This window comes from Pogona vitticeps, chromosome 1 (assembly GCF_051106095.1).
Source record: "Pogona vitticeps strain Pit_001003342236 chromosome 1, PviZW2.1, whole genome shotgun sequence".
Lineage (NCBI taxonomy): Eukaryota > Metazoa > Chordata > Lepidosauria > Squamata > Agamidae > Pogona > Pogona vitticeps.
This window is the reverse complement of record NC_135783.1, coordinates 68,661,644-68,686,924: the sequence shown is the minus strand read 5'-3', so window position 1 is coordinate 68,686,924 and position 25,281 is coordinate 68,661,644. Positions and strand designations below refer to the sequence as shown.

The 25,281-nt window shown below is 40.6% G+C and overlaps 1 protein-coding gene across 1 annotated transcript; it reads right to left on the bottom strand.

Moving 5' to 3' along the window:
- Window positions 1-64: 64 nt before the first annotated feature.
- SLC22A2 (solute carrier family 22 member 2) lies at window positions 65-22,859 on the bottom strand. Its single transcript, XM_020809084.3, has 11 exons — window positions 22,238-22,859; window positions 20,937-21,040; window positions 18,732-18,886; window positions 17,227-17,395; window positions 15,035-15,149; window positions 10,303-10,409; window positions 9,892-10,106; window positions 9,455-9,563; window positions 7,255-7,367; window positions 2,003-2,102; window positions 65-205 (listed from the first exon to the last, which is right to left on the bottom strand). The coding sequence occupies exons 1-11, from the start codon at window positions 22,652-22,654 to the stop codon at window positions 139-141; spliced, it is 1,671 nt and encodes a 556-aa protein (XP_020664743.3). The 5' UTR covers window positions 22,655-22,859; the 3' UTR covers window positions 65-138.
- Between the last annotated feature and the right edge of the window lie 2,422 nt (window positions 22,860-25,281).

Sequence of the window (25,281 nt, the reverse complement as noted above, 5' to 3'; positions counted from 1 at the left end):
GGTCATTACAGGAAGGAAAAAAATCAGAAGGTTACAAAAAGGTTTAAAGAATGACAAGAGAAGATGTTGTCTAGTTGCCTTTTCCATGTTTTCCTTTATTTATCATCAAGGAAAAAATCTTGGAGAATGCCACTGATCTTAATGAGAAGTCGCATCTGAAGTTCGAACCTGAAGATAAATCATATTCTGTTTTGGACTTTCTTGCCTGTAGAAATAACACCAGAAGAACAGTGTGAAAATACAAAATATATTGGGCTCTGAGGGGCAAAGTCCTTTCAGCTGAGTATGTTAACGTGACCTTCTTGGACATAATTACCCTCAAAACTACATGCATCTCATTACTCTTTAAAGAAACTTTCAAGGACATCCTCTCTTGAGTCAGTCTATACTGTATGTGAGTCACCCAGTCCTACTATCGTTTAGTTTTTAGCTAGGTTGGTTTTGTTATTTGTATTTGTCTGTCTGACATTTGGCTTATGGGGCGGGTTTATGAGATAATTATCCTCAATTGTAAACTGCTTAAAGTGGTGCCTAGCACTAAGTCAGGAAGTAAATAAATAAATAAATATCTGTCTAGGCTCGGAGATTCTCCTTCCCTCCTACCCAACTACTAATGAACTTTCAAAGGCTCCTGATAATGCTTAGGGCTGCTGGGATGTGTGTAAGTGTGGCCGAGGAAGAGTGCCATTTCTCCTGTTAACTACCAGTTCTTCTAAATCTGCTGTTGGGATCCCTTTTGGCACTGAGGAAGGCTTCCCTCCTGAAGGAAACAGCAGCTCTTGAAGGGAGTAATTTTCAACAGGATCCTGGGAGACAGGTTAAATTGCCAAACTACTTTTTAAGAGGAAACATCTTAAGCTTGGTGTTTCCTAGGCCATTGTGGCTGAGGGCAGGATTGCCTGTCTTTCACTGTGATGTGGTAACTATTTGAAAAATTACAACTCTTCTTGTGCCAGAGTCACCTAAGTGCATAGTGCTTCTCTCTTTCCCCATTCAGTCAGCCTTGACTGTGAATGCTGAGCAATGTCTACCTAAGAATGCTCACCATCAGTTCAAATTCAGTGTTGCTTATTTCCAGATGGGCCAAATTCATGCAGCTTGGTATCTCCTGAGACAGTTCAAATGCAGTAGCCATCTTGTCATACAGTGGGGTCTCCACTTAAGAACTTAATCCGTATTGGAAGGTGGTTCTCAAGTTGAAAAGTTCTTATGTTGAATCTGCATTTCCCATAGGAATGCATTGAAAACCATTTAATCCGTATCTGCTCTTTTCCGTCCATAGAAACTACAGTGGAACCTCTACTTAAGAACTTAATCCGTTTTGGAATGGTGTTCTTAAGTTGAAACGTTCTTAAGTTGAAGCAAAATTTCCCATAGGAATGGACTGAAAACCAATTAATCCGTTCTGGCTGTTTTTTTATTATGTAGAGGTGCGTTCGTACTTTGAAGCATTAGTTCCCATAGGAACTAATGCAAAGCTGGTTAATACATACTCTACCACTAGGGGGAGAATTTTTTTAACCTAAAATGACCTAAGGTTAAAAAAAGAGCAGGAAAGGTTTTTTTTCCTGTTCTTATCTTGGATTTCTGTTCTCAAGTAGAAGCAAAATTTAGCAAATGGAGCTGTTCTTAAGTTGGATTGTTCTTAAGTAGGGACGTTCTTAAGTAGAGACCCCACTGTACTTTGATCATTTTAAAGAAGATTTTAGCTTCCCACTAATCCACAGCTGTTAGGGCTCAACCCCCCCTTCAGGACTCAGGGATCATTTGTTGTTTTGTGCCATCAAGTCACTTCTGATTTATAACAACCCTGTAAATTAATGGTCTCCAAAAAATCCTCTCACTAACAGCTCAGCTTAAGTCATCCTAATTAAAAGTTTTGGTTTTCTTTCCTGAATTGGTCCATTTCATGTTATGTCTTTTCCTACTGCCTTCAGTTTCTCCTACCATTACTGACATCTCCAATGAGTCTTGTCTCCATGTAGTAGACAAAGAGCCATACCTGTGCATATTTTCAACATCCTTGATTGTCTCAGGTAAAGCTTTTCCTTTGGTTTCAGGTAACAGCAGAATCAAACCACCATCGATGAGGCCAATAACAGCTTGAAAACAAACAGCATGCAACAACAACAAAAATCAGTTGAAGCCTAACTATGGAGTTATACTTTGAAAATTGTTACGAGCCAGAGAAGCAAAACATTATACTTGACTTATATTAATGGAAATAGATAGATGCAAGTTCTTTCCCCTTTCCCCCAGTTTTGGCAAATGACCTTATTTTTCTATAAAGTCTCTTCTGAGCTGAAATTCTCCATAGTTTTCACAACAATAAGACTATAAGCAAAATATACTTTTACATGTTACTCAGAATTCAGATAAACTATGGCAGGCTATGAGCATGCACAGACAGGGTCCTGAAATATGCCATAAATCTTGCCATTAATCTTGAAAGCTGGCTTTCTCACACTGAGCCTGTTAGTGTTTTGAGAATGCAGAGGATGGATTACTTCCTACATGTGAAATCTGTCAACGGGGCTGGCTTTGTATTTCAGTGGGTCTAGACCTATATTCAAGCTTAAACTGAAGAAAGTAGGAAAAACCACTGGGCTAGTCAGGTATAATCTAAACCAAATCCCTTATGAATACACAGTGGAAGTGAAGAACAGATTTAAGGAACTTGATTTGGTGGATGGAGTGGCTGAAGAACTATGGATGGAAGCTGGTAACATTGTACAGGAGGCAGCAACAAAAACCATCTCAAAGAAAAGGAAATGCAAGAAAGCAAAGTGGCTGTCCAACAAGGCCTTATGAATAGCAGAGAAGAGAAGGGAAATAAAAAGCAAGGGAGATAGGGAAAGTTACAAAAAATTGAATGCAGACTTCCAAAGAATAGCAAGGAGATACAAGAGGGCCTTCTTAAATGTACATGACAAAGAAATAGAGGAAAATAATAGAAAGAGAAAAACCAGAGATCTGTTCAAGAAAATTGGAGGTGTTAGACAAACATTTTGTGCAAAGATGGACATGATAAAGGACAAAAAGGTAGGGACCTAACAGAAACAGAAGACATCAAAAAGAGGTGGCAAGAAGAGGTAAAGGTATAGGTTCCCCTTGACAAATTGTCCAGTTGTGTCAGATTCTAGGGGGTGGTACTCATCCCCGTTTCCAAGCCATAGAGCGAGTGTTTGTCCGTAGACAGTTTCTGTGGTCACATTGCCAGCGTGACTAGATACGGAACACTATTACCTTCCTACCGTGGTGGTACCAATTTATCTACTCGCATTTTTACTTGCTTTCGAACTGCTAAGTTGGCAGGAGCTGGGACAAGCGATGGGAGCTCACTCCGTCATGTGGATTTGAACAGCTGATCTTTCAAATTTGCAGCCCAGAGGCTTTGCTATTTAACCCACAGCCCCATCACGCCCACAGAGGAATTATACCAGAAAGATCTGGATGTCCCGGACAACCCAGATAGTGTGGTTGCTGACCTTGAGCCAGACATCCTGGAGGGTGAAGTCAAGCGGGCCTTAGAAAGCCTGGCTAACAACAAGGCCAGTGAAGGTGATGGCATGCCAGTGGAACTATTTAAAATCTTAAAAGATGATGCTGTTAAGGTACTACTGTACACTCAATATGTCAGCAAGTTTGGAAAACTCAACAGTGGCCAGAGGACTGGAAAAGATCAGTCTACATCCCAATCCCAAAGAAGGACAGTGCCAAAGAATGTTCCAACTACAGTACAATTGCACTCCTTTCACACGCTAGCAAGGTTATGCTCAAAATCCTACAAGGTAGGCTTCAGCAGTATGTAAAATGAGAACTCCCAGAAGTACAAGCTGGATTTCGGAGGGGCAGAGGAACTTGAGACCAAATTGCTAATATCTGCTGGATTATGGAGAAAGCCAGAGAATTCCAGAAAAACATCTACTTCTGCTTCATTGACTACGCAAAAGCCTTTGACTGTGTGGACCACAGTAAACTATGGCAAGCCCTTGAAGAAATGGGAGTGCCTGACCACCTTATCTATCTCCTGAGAAATCTATATGTGGGACAGGAAGCAACAGTTAGAATTGGATATGGAACAACTGATTGGTTCAAAATTGAGAAAGGAGTATGACAAGGCTGTATATTGTCTCCCTGCTTATTTAATTTATATGCAGAATACAACATGCGAAAGGCTGGACTGGAGGAATCCCAAGACAGAATTAAGATTGCCAGAAGAAATATTTCTCACTTTCTACTCTGATGGTAGAAAGTGAGGAGGAATTAAATAACCTCTTAATGAGGGTGAAAGAGGAGAGTGCAAAAAATGGTCTGAAGCTCAAAATAAAAAAAAACTAAGATCATGGCCACTGGTCCCATCACCTCCTGGCAAATAGAAGGGGAAGATATGGAGGCAGTGAAAGAATTTACCTTCTTGGGCTCCCTGATCACTGCAGATGGTGACAGCAGCCACGAAATTAAAAGACACCTGCTTCTTGGGAGGAAAGCGATGACAAACCTAGACAGCATCTTAAAAAGCAGAGACATCACCTTGCTGACAAAGGTCCGCATAGTCAAATTTATGGTTTTTCCAGTAGCGATGTATGGAAGTGAGAGCTGGACCATAAAGAAGGCTGATCGCTGAAGAATTGATGCTTTTGAATTGTGGTGCTGGAGGAGACTCTTGAGAGTCCCCTGGACTGCGAAGAGAACAAACCTATCCATTCTGAAGGAAATAAACCTTGAATGCTCACTTGAAGGACAGATCCTGAAGCTGAGGCTCCAATACTTTGGCCATCTCATCAGAAGAGACCCTGATGTTGGGAAAATGTTTTTTCTTTTTCTTTTTGTTTAATTAACAATTTAGGAGAAGGTAGGGGATACAGAAGGTAAAGGGGGGATATGAAGGGGGAAGCAGGGGAAAGAGAACACAAAAAGTACGGCCATCCAATCTATTCATATTGCCATATCAATTTGACTTTCCGTTTTTTTACTATATAATTGCCCTCCAGTTTATAACTTACATTTACTTCCTAGTTTTAATCTATATTATTCAAGTACTATCTGTTGATTCGAGCCATTTATATAATAAATCCCATCATTCAGTTGCCTTTTGTATTGGACAGTCCTTCAGCACTTCTGATAAGAGATCCATTTCTCCCACTTCATGTGTCTTCTCAATGAGTTCCTCTTGGTCTGGGTATCACCAATTTCTTCCAATTCTTGGCATAAAGAATTCTGGCTGCAGTGACTATGTATATAACTAAGTATTTCTTTGCCCTAACTATATTGTCTGGTATAATACTCAATAGAAACAGTTCTGGGTTTAGTGGAACCTTACAAAGCAATATTTTTTGTAACAAAGTATGTACACCTATCCAAAATTGCTTCCCTACTCTACAAGTCCACCACATATGATAAAGACTTCCCTCACGTGCTTCACACTTCCAACACACATTTGATACATCTGTATAAATCTTTGATAGTTTTTGTGGAGTCAAATGCCAGCTATAAAACATCTTATATATATATTCTCCTTGAAATTAACTGATTTTGTGAGCTTTATATTATTTTGCCATATTTGCAACCATTGATCAATATCAGTACTGTATTATGTCCTATATTTTGTTGGGAAAATGTGAAGGCAAGAGGAGAAGGGCACAACAGAAGATGAGATGGTTGGACAGTGTCATCGAAGCAACCAACATGAATTTGACACAACTCTGGGAGGCAGGGGAAGATAAGAGGGCCTGGCGTGCTCTGGTCTATGGGGTCACGAAGAGTTGGACACGATTTAACGACTAAACAACAACAACAAACCTAAGTGCCCCCTTAATATGCTGATGCCTTACCATCCCAACTCAGCAGTTAAGCCAAGTAATGAAAGACAATATCAAGTGCAGAGATCAAAACCAGCCAATACTCTTTTTCATTGATCTCGTTTTGGATGTTCAATGTCCTGGGGCAGCTGCCAAGATCCCATTAAGCTCTATGAGTACTGACTCCTGCCCAGGCCCATCCATAGTGGCCAGTTGACTGCATTTCCATCTCCCCAGTGCCCCTGTCTGAACCTATGCTGAGTGCTCTGTGGAACTGTGGAAAATTAAAATGGTAGCTCCCAGTACTCATAAAATGCTACTGCTTCTGCCACTACTGGTAATCCATTTCCCAGCTGTCACTGCTGAAGATCTATAGAGGCAGGAAGTGAGCTGTCTGTCACCCTGCCAGATTCAGGAAGGTTGACGAACATCAACTCTGTATTATTCCCTGTCCCTTCCCAAAATGATTTTGTCCCCACTGGTGCTGTGTAGCATGCAATCCTTGCATCCTTTCATTGTACCACTCCAAACTGCGTAGACTCTTGCAAATGAAATAAAACGAATCCCCTTATTTTAAAAACAAGAGCAATATTATACAGGTATATAATTAAGCGGAGTTCTTCAGGATGATACTGATCTTTCTGGCAGTGGAATTTCAGGATGGTTCTTTCTTAAGAACCTCTTGACCAGGAGAAGTCTAAATAAATGAGGTCACAATGTCCTGCCAAGAAATTTTTTGAAGGAAAAGAAGAAACTTAAGCCCTGCTGTCAGATACACAAGTATCATCTGTATATCACACTCCAAACAATATGCAGGACTTGTGTCCTAAGTAGCTGTCTGGATATTCCCTTATTATTCTTGGCCAAGTGTGAAATGTTTGGCTAAAAACCTTTAGCTACACAGCAGATAGTGCAGGGACCCATGGAGCAGAATTAGCTTTAATTCTTCCTAGAGTACAACATCTCTTTTTGTGGTTAACAACTGGCACTTACAGTCTCAGTAACTCATTTTGAGAAATTTGGTAAAAGAAAATATAAAAGTTCCATTTACTCACATTTCTGAAAAGATCAAAAACAGCATATTGTAGGGAAAAATGACTAGTTATAAGAGTAGGGCTTAACTGACTCATGGTCTGCTTACTGACTGTACATACTGCACTACATGATTAACTCCAACACTAACTGAATACCGACTGAAAAAGAATGAAGAAAGGTAGAGAAACAAAGCCCTCTTCAAAATCTGAGGCAGAGAGGGAATAATTGATTACCCCTGAATTGATTGACAGTCACCCTAGCTCAGAAAGGTCCCCCCCAGCCAAAACTTCTTAAAGGTAGCATACAGAGGAATTATAGGTCAGTGTACAGATAGATAGCTTCTGTATGAGCTCCTTTCACACATGGATCCAGAATGGGCTATCTACTCTCAGGCAACATAAAACAACCAGATTCTTACCAAAAACCACAAGTGGAAGCTCATGCCAGACATCTGCCAGCCTGTAGACAATGAATGGAGTTATGATCCCACCAATATCACACATGGAAGAGCAGACAAGGACTCCCAGATTCCTTTAAAAGAATGGGACAACCATTATATTTATTAATAGTATCTAGTATCTGTTACTAGATACTATTAATAGTACCTATTAATAGTATCTATTTACTAATAGACTACGAAGCATGGCCTGTGATACTGTGCACTACTGAACCACAGAAAGCAAGTTTAATGTTACTTGGTGTTCAGCCTTGTTTTCCACTCTGATCCTCCATTTTGGTTGCAGAACTAATCTGTCTCCATAGTCAGTTGCCCAGCTCCCACAAACCATAGCTGCTGTTGCTGCTTCAGCTGCTTCCTGAAAAGGGAAGGCTGGTCAATCAGCCCTAGAAAGTGATCTAGGTAAGCAGTTTGGGTGGATCAGGCAGCAGATGTGAGGGAAAGAGTCATGAATGTTTGCACAAAGTTGAAAGGAAGGTGATCGGTGGCATAGGCATGTGGAGAAAAGGAATCTTTTGGGATGGGAGATTTGATTGGAAAGAGGTGGGTCATTAGGGTAGGGGATGAGAGGAAAGCATTTTGAGTTAGTGCATCCAGATGAAGCAAAGGAGGGAGATTAGGGAGAAACAGGAAGTCAAAAATCAGGCCAAAAGATGTTAAAGTGCCTCCCTCAAACCAGAGTTGTATCTGGTTATATCTGGGTTCTTTCTGTTCCAACACACTGAACTCCGAACATCCTCAGACTTGGGTTAATGCCACATAAATCCAATTACATTTGCTGGGAGGTCTTCAATATTTCTAAGACATTTTGTAATATATAGTAGGAATTGCCTCTGGACTGACCCCTGTCATGAGTGAATGATCGAATCTGGGGTGAATTAAGGATGCTTAAAGATTTAAGAGTCTTCATTCTTACAGTCCAGACTGCTCTTGCTTGGAAGATAAAAGTGAAAAAAAAATACACACCCTGCTGACTCCTGGTGTCTGTTAAGAAGCTGACAGCCAGAGTTTTAAATTTCTTACTGTCTCTCCTTCCTCCTTTGCAGAATTCAATGGCTAATGTACCACACACACAGGGTCAAGGAGGAGCTGAACAGATTGGTGCCATTTTGCCTTTCTTTTTGCTGCCCTTACTACAGGGCTAGCTAAATACTGGCTGAAATTCAGTTGCTCAACACAATAAGTCACACTAGCCAGGCCCGCTGAATCAGTGGGAATTTAGTGGGTTAACTTCTCCATAGGTTCTATTGATTCAGTGGGCCTATTTTAGTTGCCTGGTACTACACTAAGTAATATGATTTCATCCATTATGTACCAAAGTACATAACAGAGCTTTGAATATCTAGTTGGTTGGTTCAAAAGAAAAAAAGAAAGAAAAACAACCAGGTGGGAGATTTTGAATGAAGATGCTAAAGGTGGATGCTTACAGTCATCCCAGTAACCAAAGGGGAAGCTTCTTCTCATTCCAGTACCCTCACTGGCCACCTTCTCTATTCAGCATCTGACTGGCTCAAGAACTGCGAGCTCAGTCTTGAGCAAATATTTTTAAAAGGCTAATGGCTGAAATCTCAACAGGCTGGCCATCACCTCATATATTGTATTTTATTGTGAATGTTGCCAGGGAAACCATTGAGTCATTGTTACTGTCATTACTGCCAGAGCAGTGGAAAGTGGTGTAATGGTAAATGTGGCTGTACACATGCCCATTGTAACAATTCTATAGCTACTCCTATTCAAGAAAATAAAAATAAAAAATAGGGGCAGCAGGATGGATCCATTTCAATAGAGGACTTTTAGTAGATTTTGTTTGCATGAGGAACAGGTCTTCAATAAAGTTAATGACTCTTAACTGCCTGTTTAAGAACAAGCCACACTCAAATTTCACAACTATACACTTTTCCAAGGAAAATTCATTTTCCTTCCAGCTACTGTGAAGTTTGCTACTAAGGTCAGAGGGAACAGGGAAGCCTGCAGGGAATACATCATGGTGTCATGCTATTCAGATAGTTCTGGGGCCTTAGTCCTGCAACCACTACACCACCGGCTGGAAGGATCATTCGGAGACACCTCACCCTGTGCTCCATTGTCAATGCCTCATGATACCACTTCTTTGAAAAGTGATACCATGCCACCATAGAGTATCTGAAGATGTTTCACTCACCTGAGGAATGTAGGGTATAATTCTGCATTGACTAAGCAAACCATTTCATAGCACATTGTAATGCCCATCCTGCCTAAGCAAGCAGCTGTCATTTTAATCCAATAAAGATCTGAAAAGATATACAGAAATATTTATTTATTTATTTATTTATTTATTTATTTATTTATTTATTTATTTATTTATTTATTTATTTGATTTCTATCCCACCCATCTAGACCTAAGGTCTACTCTGAAAGTGTTTCTTGGTTTCTGTTGCTTTTTTCGGTGCAAAAAGTCATATTTAGAGAACCTTCTCAAACTTATCTTCCTTGTGGAAAGAAAGTCCATGTTTGTTACCTGTCCATTGAGAAAAATATTGTGGGGAAAAGTAAAGTATGGCAGCACTTGAACAGGGTGCAGAGAAGGGACACGTCAGGATGTCTCTCCACAGAACTCACCTTCTGGGACTAGGGCTGTAATGAGGCAGGTGGTGCCTGCCATCAGTGTTGCTGCAGACCAAGGATAGCGACGGCCTATGCGGTCCACTGTAAGGATGAGGATGATGGCAGCTGGAAATTCAACAAGAGCAGAGTAAAAAAAGTCGAGATAAATGTTGCCGCCAGCAATTCCCATGTGCATGATGAGGCCCTGATATAGTACCGAACTTGTGAACCTAGACAAAGAATAGAGGCAAAATGAAGCCATATTTGTGTTCCAAAAGCACTGCTCCTTCAGAAAGACCTCTCCTCCAGAGCTCCAGAAAAAGTTACATTTTGGACCAGGACTCTTGCATGATCATGACCATGGACAGCATATGTTGTGGTAAAATATATCATGTTTGAATTTTTTAAAAAAGGAAGTTATATTACCAAGTGTACATTAAGATGAGCGTGTGTTTTCTTATCTGAGTTGTTTTCACCAGGTCTAGAAAGGAAGGACGTAGCTTGTCACCCACCTCTTCTTCAGCCTGGAAATTCTAGAAGGAGAAACAAATAATTCTTTAAAAAAAAAGTACCATATAAACATTTCTAGCACATACGTTGAAAATACCAATGTTCTTCTGATGACTTATGGGTGAGGATTAGTGTATACACGTGTGCATTTGAGACTGTCTTACAAATATTACAGTCCACTCCTCCATGTTAAATTCCCTGCTTGCACTGGTGAGAACTGTGCATATACTTCCTTACCCATCGAGGGATAAACATGTGGAAACTTAATTCCATACAGGGCCAGCCCTAACACTAGCCAAAGGGGAGCACCCAGCTCAATTATCCTTTCTTAGATGTCATCATGAAAGGCCAACATATTGTGTTAGTCATTTAATTTGCTCTTGATGCATTTACTACCAGAACTGGGAAGAGATGTTTGAAGGATATGCTGCCTTTTATGTCAAATTAACTTAGCCAACTTAGTGCCCTGTGCACCTTCACCTGGGTAGAAGTTGCAGGGGCATCATTTGCTACTTTGCTTCAGGTGGAAAAATATATTAGGCCAACTCAACTAACACACATTTTGAGCCTGTCATTCAGTTGTGATGCTGTTGGAGCAGAGTTTCAGCAGTGTTCACTGGCATCTGCTAATAACAGACATTGGCTGAAATCCTGTTGCGTAGCATAGTAAGTCTACTAAATTAGTGGAATTTAAAGAGGAGTTAACTCAGCAAATTCCCACTGATTCATTGGACCTACTCTAGATGTGACTTACTATGCTAAGCAACAGGATCTCAGCTACAGCTTTTTATGAAGTAACTTCTATTATCAGCATTCGTAAAAAGAAAAAACGCAGTTGAATCTAAGACCCTTCAGCCATTTTAGCAACAAAAAGCAACAGCATCCATATTTCCCTGCTGTGCTATCTCTGAAGTACTGAGCCACAGACAGTCTCCCAGCCTAACCTAATTGAAATAGTTGTTGTGAGAATAAAGGGGAAATATGGGAGCAGCATACATTGCATTGAGCTCCACTAGAAGAAAGGTAGGATATTCATGTAACAAATAAAAAATAAATGACTTGTGTTTTTATATTTTCTCTGTGTATACATTAAAATATCTGATGATTTGAATAATTTTATCAGGATATATGGGATTGTGGCAAAAGACAGACCTGGCATCAGGCCAACCTTTGTGCCTTCCTCACTGGTGTATCAGTGGATAAATTTCCCTGGGGTCGTCACTACCCGTGGTGACTCCCTCAAATGGCTGCAAACACACAAGCCAGCCCACGCTACCCCACACCCCAATGGAGGTTGAAAACTCTGACACCCTTGGATAAAGGACAGAAGGCTGGGAGGCTGGGAAGGGAAACTTCTAGAACTGTCAGGAAACAAGGAAACCCTGACAAGGGAGCAGGAGGGGGCTTCTAGTCCTGAGGAGGGTGTCTTCCAATAAGAGCTTGGGCTTGGCAAGTGAGGGTTGGAGACATTCTCACAGTGCACAAAATATGAGACTGTTGTGTGTCTGTCTGTGGGTTTGGAAACATGAGCAACACATCAGTAGGGTGTCAAAGGGGATGAAGATGAATAGCACTGGGCACTGGAGTGGCCCCAGCCTTAACTGGTATCACTCTATGCAGTGATAAACTAGCCTCAGGATATCTTGACGCAATGGTGCCTCACCAGACATCCCATAAGCATCCCACTGGAATATCTTATGGTTACCCAATGACAAAGGTGACAACACAAAATACAATTTCAGTGCCTCCAACAACTGGTTCCAGAAGTCCAGAGTTCAAGAGATATAATCTTGATCCAGAGAGATCAAGAGAGCAGAACTCCCAATCAGTGGTAATTCCCAGGACAAAGCTGACTCAGAGAGGGTGAAATGAACTGCTTCTTGACACAAGATCTTGAGAGTATTCTGAATGATACCACTTCTTTGAAAAGTGATACCATGCCATCATATTTAGATTTCCCCCAAATGGGCCATGTTTGTTGCTGGAGTTTATTAATAAAGCTTGTTCTGCTGGATTACACCTGGGACACGGATTCTATGTTGGAAGCTGTTGAGGCCATTTAACACTCCCCTTCCTACGGATGACTTGGAGGGGGATATACAGGGATGTTTTTGAGTTAAGGCTTTGTTATCAGTTCACAGTATGAAGCTGTCTACTTTTAGACCTTATAAAAATTTGTCTCTAGGCTTAAAACAAAGAAATAAAAATGTCATTTTTCGTTTATGACCTATTTCATCAAACTCTTTGCTCTTAAAAGGAAAGAACAAGAGAAGTCGGCGAGGATATGCTTTATAGTATTACTCATTCAAGTCCTGGAAATACTAATTTTGTTTACACAAAGAGGGCTTGGAGTCTAAAACTGATTACCTAAGATCCTCCTTCCTTCCTTTCTTGCAGAGCAATCAATGGTCAGAAGAAAGAAAGCATGGCAATATGTTGTAAAGCAATTGCTTTTATCCAGTTGTCCTCATTTCAAAGACATTTCCCCTTAAAATGTGATGACTTCAATCAGGGCTAGATGAAGGCATTTTCTGCACCAGCCAAAGGACAAGATGCCATTCAAGCCACCCACCCCATTCCATGTGCATAATAAGCCGACCTGAGCAGCAGTTGTGCAGCAGTTGGAAAAAGACAACATTCTCCATTGCATCTTAAGGCACACACTAGTTCAAGGGATACAGGACAGGCTGCTCAGAAAACACAGTTCTGTCCTCCAACAAGTTGCCGCTGCTTCTCTTGGTTTCTGAGTCAGGCTATTCATTCTGCCTAATGGTATGGTTGCCCCAGGTTTGGATCCAGAGAAATGACACCAGAAGGAAGTTAGGAAAAGATGATTTATCAAGAGAGCTTTATAACTGAGAAGCCTCATTAGCCTGTGTTCAACATTCACTATCCTGTGGCGCACACTGGCCTTGATTGACAGCCATTTGGAGGCAGAGGAATAAGAAACTTTAAAAGGTCTTCTGAGCAATCATTATCTGGTATGAGAACTGAATCATTGATGTGTTGCAATGTTGTTTGGCAAAAACAAAGCCATTTTATTACGGGAAAAGTTATGTGAGCATCTTTCTACTGGACTATGCAAGCCATAATATTTGGATTATTTGTAAAGGTAGTACCAAATTCCTGTTAAAAACAAAGTCTGAAATAAATCTGAAGAATCCTGCTCAGGCATAGCATCTGTATACATTTTATAGGAATTAAACAGAACTGCTGTGAATTCATTAAAGAGATTTGATGGGGTCAAGATAGGGAAGGTTCTCATACTTTCAAGATGCCCCTAGATTTTTTTTCCTGGGGCAAAATTTAAATGCATTTGAAGAGAGAAGTATCTGCAATAATTTGAAGGGTAAGATCAGCAAAATTATGTACAAACTTTTGCACTATTCTAATTGCATGCAGTTTACAGGAATAATTTTGAAAATAATTCTGTGGTTTGAAAACATTTTGATAAAATGTATAACACACACACATACATGTATTACCCTAACTAGCTTCAAAGTTCATGAACACACTGAGAGGATCAAGGCTGACCTGATGCCTTTTGCTGCTGCACAAGTTAGCACACTCCCTCATTCCAAGAACCAAAAAGCAGTGAAATATTACATGAAAACAGGGAATGGGACAGTAACTGAGGGCAGGAGATTAAGTTGGGGAGTGTCTAAATCTCAAACTCTTGGTTTCACTCCACATCCTTCAAAATCTGCCAGCTAATTGTTTTGGTCTGCCTCTCGGCAAAGCTAGTCCTTCTGGAAGCAATCTAGTTGTGATAGTCTCTGCTTTGGAGTTCATTAATGTCTGTTAAGCAGCTCATTACTCCAAACAACATTTGATTTATTTATTGTTATATTTCTATCATGCCCCTCTAAGGATCCCACAGAAGGATTGCTTTTAGTTACCATTATGGTCTGAGCTAAGCAAGAAGCACTTAGAAGACTAGAAACCCACATTTACAGTATTTTGGTCTGTTGACTTGGTTCCTATATGCTGAGTTTCCAGTCGTAATACCAATTGTATGCCAGTTCTCCTAGTATATCTGAAAGCTGAGTCATGGCAACTGGACTTCTTTCTTATTAGGCTGAATGTTTTGCTACTCATCCGAGTGGCTTCTTCAGTCTGAATAGAGTTGGTAGGATACCCCTGATATATCCTCCACATTGGTTTCACTTCCCCCTGGTTTGAAAAGGACTGGGGATGAGGGAAAATCCCACCTCTGCAGTCCTTCTCCACCCATTGTCATGGGTCATTAACAGTAGTTAACAGTGATCTTTCTGGTGTGTGTGGTCTTAATCTTTCTGGGGACACACCTGCCATGTAAGGAATGACCAGGTTCTTCTGTCAGCTCTGGGCCTCAGACTGTTTCATTGTCCCACTGGGTCAGGATATTGCCTTGTTAAACACCCATTTTGGATGTCCACAGTCTGTCATCCATCCCCAGGAAGATCAGGACCACACACCAGAAAGACCATTATTAACTACTGTTAACAATCCATGACAATGGATGGAGAAGGACTGCAGAGATGGGATTTTCAACCTAATAAGAAAGATGTCCAGTTACCATGACTCAACTTCCAGATAACCTCACCTGGATATCTTCACAGATATATTCTCCTAGTATAGTATTTGAATGCTAACTAGGTCTGGTTACCTCCATAGAAGGAGGCAGTTTCTTCCTGTTTCCTTTGGCAATGCGTTTAATGATCTTCAGGGCTTTGTCATTTTCCTGCTGGGCTATCAACCATCTTGGGGACTCTGGAAGACACCTGTAGCACCAAAAGAATAGCCGCAATGAGTTGATGGCAAAATGTATGTCATTGTATGATACTAATGGAAAAACAAAAGGGAAAATGTCATATGAGAGTTGGTCTGAGATGGGTTAAATATAATGTGTGACACAAGACAGACATCTTTGGGTCCCTTGTTGGGAGAAATGTGGCATATAAATAAAACTAATAATACCGTGATTCCCTGAAAATACGACAGGGTCTTATATCAATCTTTGCTCCAAAAAAAGCATTAGAGCTTATTTTCAGGGGATGTTTTATTTTACAATCATGTCATCTTCTGGTTGCTGCACAACGGTGGAGCGCGTGGTTTCACTTAACTAGGGCTTATTTTGGGGGTAGGGATTATATTATGAGCAACCTGAAAAATCATACTAGGGCTTATTTTCAGGTTAGGTCCTACTTTCGGGGAAACAGGATAGTAATAATAATAATCTCCATGCTGAATGCCCTATACCAGTGGTTCCTATCCTTGAGTACCCAGGTGTTCTTGAACTGCAATTCCCAGAAGCCTTCACCATTAGCTATGCTGGCCAGGATATCTGGGAGTTGCAGTCCAAGAACATTGGGGACCCAGGTGTTGGAACCATTGTACCTTAACTTTTCTTTCGGCCAGTAACATGACTAGGATGTGATTTTCCAAAACCATACCATCCCATATCTAATTTTCAAGAGAGTAGCCATGTTTGTATCTTTCAACAAAGTATCAAGGAGTCTTGTGGTACCTTTAACAGTCTTGTGGTATCTTTTGATACTTCTGAGGATTTATTTTAACATGTGCTGTTGTGGCTTACACTCCACTTACTTAGATGCACAAAGTATACTAACACGACTTCAGGTGCCGCTACTCATTGTAGGGGATAGGAACAGAGCAACACAGCATACTGAAAATGCTAATTATAATGCTAGCACAAGCCATTGTGGCAAGCCCCATTTTTATCACTACTGGAGACATTCCCTTGCCCCATACAGCTCCAAACACAAACATTTTAACACCCCTTTCAAGGTTCTGATATCACTCAGCTCTTACTTATTCTTACAACTCTTTCTATTCAACTATATCTCTGGTGGTAAGAACCAGGCAGCAAGCTCTATAGCTCAGTGAATTAGATATCTGGCTACAGAACCAGAGATTGGGAGTCTGATTCCCACTGGGCATCACAGAAGAGCCAGCCTTTGTGACCTTGGGCAAGCTACACAGTCCCAGGGTGGCCCTAGAATAAGGGACTGGTACACCACTTCTGAGTACTTCCTATCTAGAAAACCCTGAAAAAAGACACCCTAAGTAAGAATTGACTTGATAGCACAATTATAAGGACCATGCAGCAGATCAACAGTGAATATTGTTTTATTAATTCCAACATGATAATGTTATATCTATTGGGTGAAATCCAGTGGTATATTACTACTAGAATAGGCCCATTGAATCAGTAAGGATTTACAAATTTATGATTCACTAAGTAAAAAGTTATGTAACATCTTAGCCATGGACAATTAGCACGAATAGTCTGGCGATAAAGTAGCTGTCAAATGCTTATCAGGGTTATTTATTCACACATATCCGTCTGGATTGTCCATGGTCAGTGTCATCACTGTAATGATAATATTCTCCATGCAATTTTGCTTAGGTTCTGCCCAATAAATGTGCAGATATACTGTATACCTCAAGTTGTTCTGTTGTGCTGTCTGCAGCTTTCAAAGTGATTGTGATCTATGAAAACTCACACTAAGATGAATCTTTACAGTTAGTCTTAAAGGTGCCATGAGACTCTTTGGATTCTTGTTTCTAATGATGCTTCCTCTCTGGACAGAATTTTATATATTTAAAATATTCTAACATCAACTCAGTGTTGAATTCAAATTAAGTAACCGGATTTAAAACAAAAGTTGGTGGTAACTGGTGCATTCTTTGTGGAACATTGAATTTAGGATAATTTAGCAAACTCGGCATGTTTTGTCAAAATGTAACTGGCTGTGATTTCAGCAGCTGCTACTTCATTTCTAAGTTTCTCTTTGTTTTGTGGGGGGCGAGGTTTGTAGTGGAAGCCTTGTTTACCAGAAATAGAGCAAGAAAAAGAAGTTCGGCAGAGTCACCGCGAGTTGCAGCCACCTCCAGTGAGGAATGGCATAGGCAATAGCAGCAAGTGCAAGGAGCCCAACTGTAAAAGCCACTTGGTAAACGATTCCAACTGTTCTTCTGTAGTTCAAGCCAACAAATTCTGTGACTTTGGAAAGAGGGGTGGAGGAGGAAACAAAATCATTGTAAGTAAACAGTGAGGAAAAACATTTGAAGGCAATTGCAATGAAATTTTTTTCTCACAATTCCATTTGTTTTTTGGGTGTGTGTGTGTGTTTTTAAATATACCAGCTAACCCATCTGCAGCCTTATACATATTCATCTAAAAATCCCATTGTATCTACAAAGCTTGCCTCTGTATCCTGTAAAAAGTACTCACATCTTCAGTGTTAAAGGCTTGCACTGCATGGTTCATTGATCCTTATCTGCCTTGGCAGGGGTTGTTGTTGTTGTTACATGCTGTCAAGTCTCTTCCAGCTATGAATGAGAGATCTCCAAAATGTCTTCTCTTCTATATTTGTTGGCATATTCTAGTTAGGATTGACAGATTCCACCTTTGTGGCTTGAAATAGTTCTATTAGTATTTCATCTACTCCTGGTGATTTATTTCCTCCTAGTGTTTTCAGAGCAGCTTTCACTTCACTTTCTAGAACTGCAGTTTCTTCATCATTCTTCTTCAAAGGGGTCTGTCATCCTTTCATCTCGTTTATATAGGCCTTCAGTATACTATTTCCACCTTCTCTGTTTTCTGGTGAGATAACGTGCTTCCCTGTTGGTCATTTAGCGTTGCTAACCTAGACTGAAATTTTCCTTTGATTTCTTGGATCTTCTGGAAGAGATCTCCTGCTTTTTCCTCCTTTTGTTGTTCTCCTCTGCTTTTTTGGGGTGTGTGTGTGTTGTACTGGTTACTGTAATAGTTCTCTTTGTCTCTGTTTGAGTGTTGCTGAAAAACTGCGTTCAGTTTTCTGACCCTATTTCTGCCACCTTTTATTTTTGCTTCTCACTTGCCCTTTACAATTTTAAGTGTTTGTCCCATGGTTTTCCTAGTTTTTCTTTTTTCTTTTTTACTATAGGAATTATATTGTTGCATTCTTCCCTAACAACATCTCTAGTTTCAATCTATAATTCTTCTGGTTCATGCTCACTTGAATTTCATAATGCAAGTCTGTTCCTTATGTGGCCCTTAAATACATCAGGAATATTGTTTAAATTATATTTTGGCCCTACATTTCTGTTATTGTACTTTTTCAGCTTTAATGTTGGGTATTGACAGTTCATGATCAGCACCGCAATCTGTTCCCGGTCTTGTTTTGGCAGAGAAAATACAGCTACTCCACCTCTTACGACCAATTTCATAGTCTATTTGATTTCTATTGACCTGGAAGTACTTACAACTCCCATATGCAATTCTGGGAGATCAGGCCTATTAAACATTCTAAATCCCTTGTTTAATTCTCAGGAGAAACAAAGCTGAAGAACCTTACTCAGGATGTAGCCTGTTAACCAGCCCCCTTTGCTGACTAGTCCTTGTATCAGCCGGAAGATTACCACCCAAATATAGCTGGGTGCAACAGCCATGAGAACACCAGAGATGGAATTGATAAGGATGGTGATTAACAGGCACAGTTTACGTCCAAACCTGGAGAGACAAGATATACAACATTTGTTGTTATTAGCTAAACAAAAGAAGGAACACACATCACAATTAATGCTATGAAAATGAAAATTGAATTACTACTGGTTGAAACTAAAGGAAAAAAAACATTTTAATCCAATAAAGCACTCTTCCTGCCCCCCTCTCTGGGAGCTTCCTCTTAAAACAGTGTGAAATATTTTTCAGAGGTGGAAAAATATTCACTTCCTATTGTTTGTTCACAGATCTTGTAGGTGCTCTTCAGAGCTTCAAAAATCTGAAACATCCCTTCAACAGAAATGAAAGTACAACAAAGAAGAGGAGTATGCTAGAAGAATTAAAATTTTATCTATAGCATACTATCGTCAGCTATTCCAGAACACAGGGGGCTGGCCTCTCATGAGCCAAAGGCTTCCACTCACAGATTCTTGCTCAGTTTGCCACCTTCCCCAATGCACCAGAGCATATCCCTTCAAAGGTTTCCTCAAATTTCTGTGTAGTATCTTCAGTAAGCTGAAGGTTTTAAAATGCAGTGGACAAGACAATGAAATAAGATTTCATCAGCCCAACTGCACATTCATGAATCCGACTCTATCTGGAAGTTGAGTCATGGCAACTGGACTTCTTTCTTGTAATGTTGAAATGTTTCACTACTCATTCAAGTGGCTTCTTCAGTTTTAGGAGAGTTGGTAGGAGATCCCTGACTTTGGTTATAATTCCCCTTAGGATTGAATAGGCTTGTTAGAAGGACAAAGGACTGAGGATGATGGATAATTCCACTTCTGAAGTCCTTCTCCACCTATTGTCATGGGTCATTCACAGTAGTTATCAGTGGTCTTTCTGATTTGTGTGAGCCTAATCTTTCTGGCCATGTGACCACGGAAACTGTCTTTGGACAAACGCTAGCTCTATGGCTTGGAAACAGGGATGAGCACCATGCCCTAGAGTCGGACACGATTGGGCTAAATGTCAAGAGGAACCTTTACCTTTACCAGTCTTTCTGGGTAGGATGAAAGGACAACATGATAAATAGGAGACAGATTGTATCTAAGGCCTCCACTCCTGTTGAGTGAGGGATTTTCTATATGCACATGAATGGCCTCCCTGACCCCTCTCTCAAACCACCTATCTTCTCAGTCCAAAATGAGTACATCTGGGTCATCAAATGGGTGTCCTTTGTCCTTCAACGGAAAGAACACTGCTGATTGTGGTCCCTCCTGTTTTGGGCCATTCTCCTGTTTAGTGGCTGTTTGGTTTCTCCAATGTAGAGCTCCAAACACTTCTCTTTGCATTGGACCACATATACTATATTGCTCCTGTTGTGTTTCGGCGTCCGGTCTTTTTAGTGGATGTCTCTGCCTTAGTGTGTTTGTAGGTTTGAAGTGCCCGGGTATATGGTGTTTACCAAAAATCCTTCTGCGCTTTTCAGACACACCCACCATGTAAGGAATGACCAGGTTCTTCCATCAGCTCTGGGTCTCAGACCATTCCATTGTCCTGCTGGCTTGGGACATTGACTTGTTAAAGGTCCATTTTGGATATACACAGGCCAACATGGAGGATATATCAGGGATCTCCTACCAACTCTCCTCAGATTGAAAAAGCTACTTGGATAAGTTGCAAAATGTTTCAGCCTAACAAGAAAGAAGTCCAGTTGCCACGACTCAACTTCCAGGTAACCTCACCTGGATGACTGAGAATTTTCACAGATATAAATCTGACTCTAGTTAGTTGTCTGTCTGCTTCTTAATACAAACATTTTGGGCAAGCATCATTCTGATTGAATGAATGCACTAACCTAGAATTCAGACAGCTGTTAATGGTGACAGAATTGTTGAAATTATGTGGAATGTCACAAAACAAAATGAGAAGGTATCTGATTTTCATCTAACCAGGATCAGTGACCAGAGAAAATATGGTAGCCATCTCTGTATGCAGTTGCCCCTTCAAAGTTGGTTGAAACTATATTCTATTCTGAATATTGTTTGGCTCTCTAGTTTTTATTCTTCCAAATAAACATAAAATAACACACCAGAATGTATGAAATCTGACCAACCTGTCTGCCATGTATCCGATGCTTATGGAACCTACAAAAAATCCTATATTCACACATGACTGAAACAGATCCAGTTTCCAGGCGTCCTCACACACCAGATTAAACTAAGAAAGATACAAATTGAGGTTAGAGAAAATATATTAAACTTGACCCTAACCCATCAGTTTCTATTTCCAGACTATGTTTTTTTTCCTTAGACTGCAGAGATAATTTTTCCTCCTTTGGATTTTAGTGAGCTTTGAAGGCCTTAGGTCCTATTTAGATTTATTTAGTCATGTTTAGTATGAACCAACTGAAATCAGCTAGTCCTGTTGGAAGTCATATTGATTTCAATGGATCTACTGAATTAGCCACATAAGGATGAGGAAGTCCGGACCCCACTGATTGATGCTTTTGGAAAGAGTTGGAATTACATCATAATCAGGATGGTTTGTTTCTAAAGAACAATTTCACTAAGCACATCCCCGTACTGTTTCTCATTCTGAATTATTGGGACTCAGAATAAGACAGATTTTATTTCATGTCACAAACAGAATACCAAAGATGCCACACAGATTTGCCTTGGAAAGAAGATCTAGAGTGAGGATTGAGCTATATAACTTATCTGTGGACAATAAAACCTGCAGAAGGCCCGCTGATTATTACCTTATCTGCCCAGTTGATTCCTATGGGTGGCACCCTGCTCTCTGACAGTTTAGGTTGTGGCCGGTACCAGCCCAAGAAATATTGCTATTGAGATGAAGCGGCAAAATGGGATACACGTATCCCAGTTCTAGGTACAGAATGTGCTAGACTGGCAGTTGAATCTTACTTTGGCACTTGAGGAGAGGGGGATAGTTAGCTGTGTGGCACACACACAAAGCTTCATCCTCCAACACCTTACTGCTGCTCCCTGCCTTCCAGCATCTGCTACCTCAGGCTGCCACCTCACTCTGCCTCATAGTTGGGTCACCCCTGTGTCTAATGCCTTGTTGGCTGTATGATGAGATACTGAGCTCATAATAAAAAGCTGAGAACAGGTTTCCCATCAGCAGTGTGATTATTTCAGAGTTTCATATCTGAGCAGCCTTCCTTACAACTGAAATCTGTGTTTACCTCCTGGTAACAATTACCAAAGAAACCAAGATAATTTGCAAAACATGGAAATAACACTCCTGCTAGGTTAATAAGATCTCTTTTTTTATCACTTTAGGGAGCACCACTTCTAAATGTGGAGCAGATTATCTCATCTACTGTACATTGCTTCTCAGTTAGTACTATCTGCTTAAAAACAACTATATTGATGTATGGGTTCTTCTTACCTCAGTCACAATAGATGATCCTGAGAAATCATAATGCCAGCCATCTTGACAGGGAATGAGCGGGATACTGCTTTTATTCCTGTAAGTGGTGAAAAAATCAATTGGTTCTGTGCAGCTCAACTCAGTTACGTTCCAGTCCACATCATATCTCTTGCACTGATTAGCAAAAGCATCTCCATGGGTTCCTCGAGCCGGCAATGTGTAATTCAGCTCCTCTTCCAGACTCCAGCCACATCTGTGCCCTAACTCAGCAACCCCGGGACTCCAGCAATGGTGCTCTGGTATAAAACCTAGAAAGACAATGCCTACATAGATGGGTGTGAAAGCAGCAGAGAGCAAACACAGGACAAAAAAAGCCCTTTTCTGATATAAGTCAAACTCTCCAATATGCTCTAAAATGTCATCTAAAGTTGGCATTCTTGCACTTGAGGCAACTCATTCAAAGTAACAGCTTCATGCACGTGTCCCAGCATTTTGTTGGCAGTGCTGCTGTTTGAATAACAGTGTGAGATCAGATCAAAAGTCACAGCCAAGTTGCTAACTCACTTTGTAAATTGACAAACCATGCATTACAGCCTTTATTTTTAATGTGTTAAGTTCATACCATTCTTGAATCCCTAAGCCTTGCCCCCCCCACCCTCATGCCACTAAGCAGCTGATGAATTATTCTGTGTTTTTTCATCTTGGAAACCAGGGCCATTCAGAGAAGTTATGAGGTCTGGGAAGGTCATTCATAGCTTGGGAGGGCCCCCCCCTTTTTTTGGTACTACAGGTCTTAGAGCCCTCCCGGTCAGTATGGCCACATGGTCATCATCCATATAGGCTAAGAATTATTGTAGTCCCAAAAGGATTTTTCCCCTAGCTCAAGGCAGGTGTGATATTCAAAGCTCAGCCGCTGCCCTTCACAAGGAACCTGGGGGTGTGTGGAGTTTCAGTGAGCAGGGCTGGAACAGGACTCAACAGTGTGCACAGGATCCAAACCTGGCCACCCCTTGCTTTATGGGGACTTCAAGCAAACTATCATACTTTCCCCACTCTTCCAGCTGCCTTATTTGGATGATGATGTTTGTTTAAGAAAACTATCTTTATTAATCAGACGTTAATTGCCTATGGCATATAGGTTCTACTCTACTTCTGTAATATACCATATATTCATTCAGTAGGACCAAAACAGTGGTTTGTATTGCCCCTTTCTTTGTACATTAGGTAGCCATAGTATATACTTCCTTTAAGCCATGAAAGGCAAACCACCACCTCTAACTGGATAGGTAGCATGTAGTCCTCCAGATGTTGGATGAACTACTCCCTTTCCCCATCACTATTTGTTATGCAAGCTACATACATGTGCAAAGCATCTTCCCTGTGCCTTCTCCACCACTGAACAATGACCTCAGTGATGTAGAGATGTAAAGGCCTAGAATCCAAATACAGTACATATCAATGTCCTGGTGGCGCATGCAACAAGAATTTTAGTTATCACCTGGAAGATTCTTTTCGACACTAGAGCTTTGAAGGATCTCAATGTGAAGTCTTTCACTGTGCCCCTCCTCAGACCCATCCTGTAGGGGTGGAATTATATAAACACTGAGTTCTGAAGGGGATTGTGTACAGTCAAGGAAGGGGTGTGCATCCATGTTACCATTTTAAGGCATGGGAACTGTGCTATCAATTATTCCTGCCAATTAACAATGCTGTTTTTCATGCTTAATGTATGAGAGGCTTAATGATTGGATCCTATGGTTCTATGAAGTGCTGCAGTGTACCAAAGGATGAAAGATCTGCAGATTTTATACATTGCCAAGTAGCCCCGTATTAATGGTTCAGATTATTGGAGGGGAGATGTGTAATCCTGATATTAAGTCTGAACTGCATTTGGTAGTATAATATGGAGCTGTTCTAAGATGTGTAATATATTCTGGTTTAGCCAGACATTTAATAAGAAAAACAGCTATGCCCCAGGAGTGTGCTTCTTGGTGAGTTGGTTCAACTCAGCTTGCTGTGTAAAAGGCCTGTTGTTCTGTTGTTTATTGTTCTACTCTGCTGCAGGTCGTTGTTTCTTTGCAACACAGAATAACACAATGCATTGAAAAAGAAATGGATGCCTTAGGGGCAATGTACGCATGACTCTCAGTCATGTCTAGATCATCATAACCACTCAAAGTTCAGCCAGAAGGCTGCAAATTAAAGAGGAAGGACAATACAAGGGGATTCTTAAACCGTTTAAAACTCTCTCTCTCATATACCCTCCATATATCCCCTGTTAGATTTTCAGCATAAATCTTAATGAGATAATAGCACACAAAAAGTTAAATAATTGCCTCTCCATCTCATCATTGGCTTTAGCAGTCTCTGATGTTACAATTTGGAAAACAAAGCCAATTATGAAGCAACTCTGCCTGATCAAGTGCCTTTTATAATTTGGTCACTATGGGCTAAATGAAACCCCACTGAGCTATGGACTGTGACATAAGGTTGGAGACAGGAGATACACCTTGTGTAACAGGTTGAGGGAGGCTGAGAGTACTTCAGGTATGGATTGTGTAGTTGGAGTGGGGGAACATACCCTCAGCTCTCAGATGTCTTTTGCAGCTGCTTTTTGAGCCACCTCTCTTCCTGATGCAGGTCGGATTTGAAATCAAACTACTGTATTTCTTTTTGCTGTTAAATGTTGTACAGTATTAGCTGCTCTTGTACATTTGATATAAGCAGTTTTAGACAAGGGTTTTCTCACACCCCATCTTTCCTACTTCACAGAATTTTACTAAGACTTCAGACGACACTCTTCACTCCTAACCTTCCTTTCTTTTTCTATAACATTTCTGTCTCTTTCCTTATCACACAGATCCATTAAGATGGGAGGAAAATGGAATAGCTGCATATTGCCTCCTGATAGCTTGTGTCGGGAGCTTTCAATGTGGAAAGACTCCAAGATTCCTACCTTCTGAAAGTGTGGAGACAATGGATATAAATAAATTATTTGGTTTATTAAACCTTTTCAGCCATGAATACTTTTATGTGGAGTTTGAATTCATAACCAGGGGTTC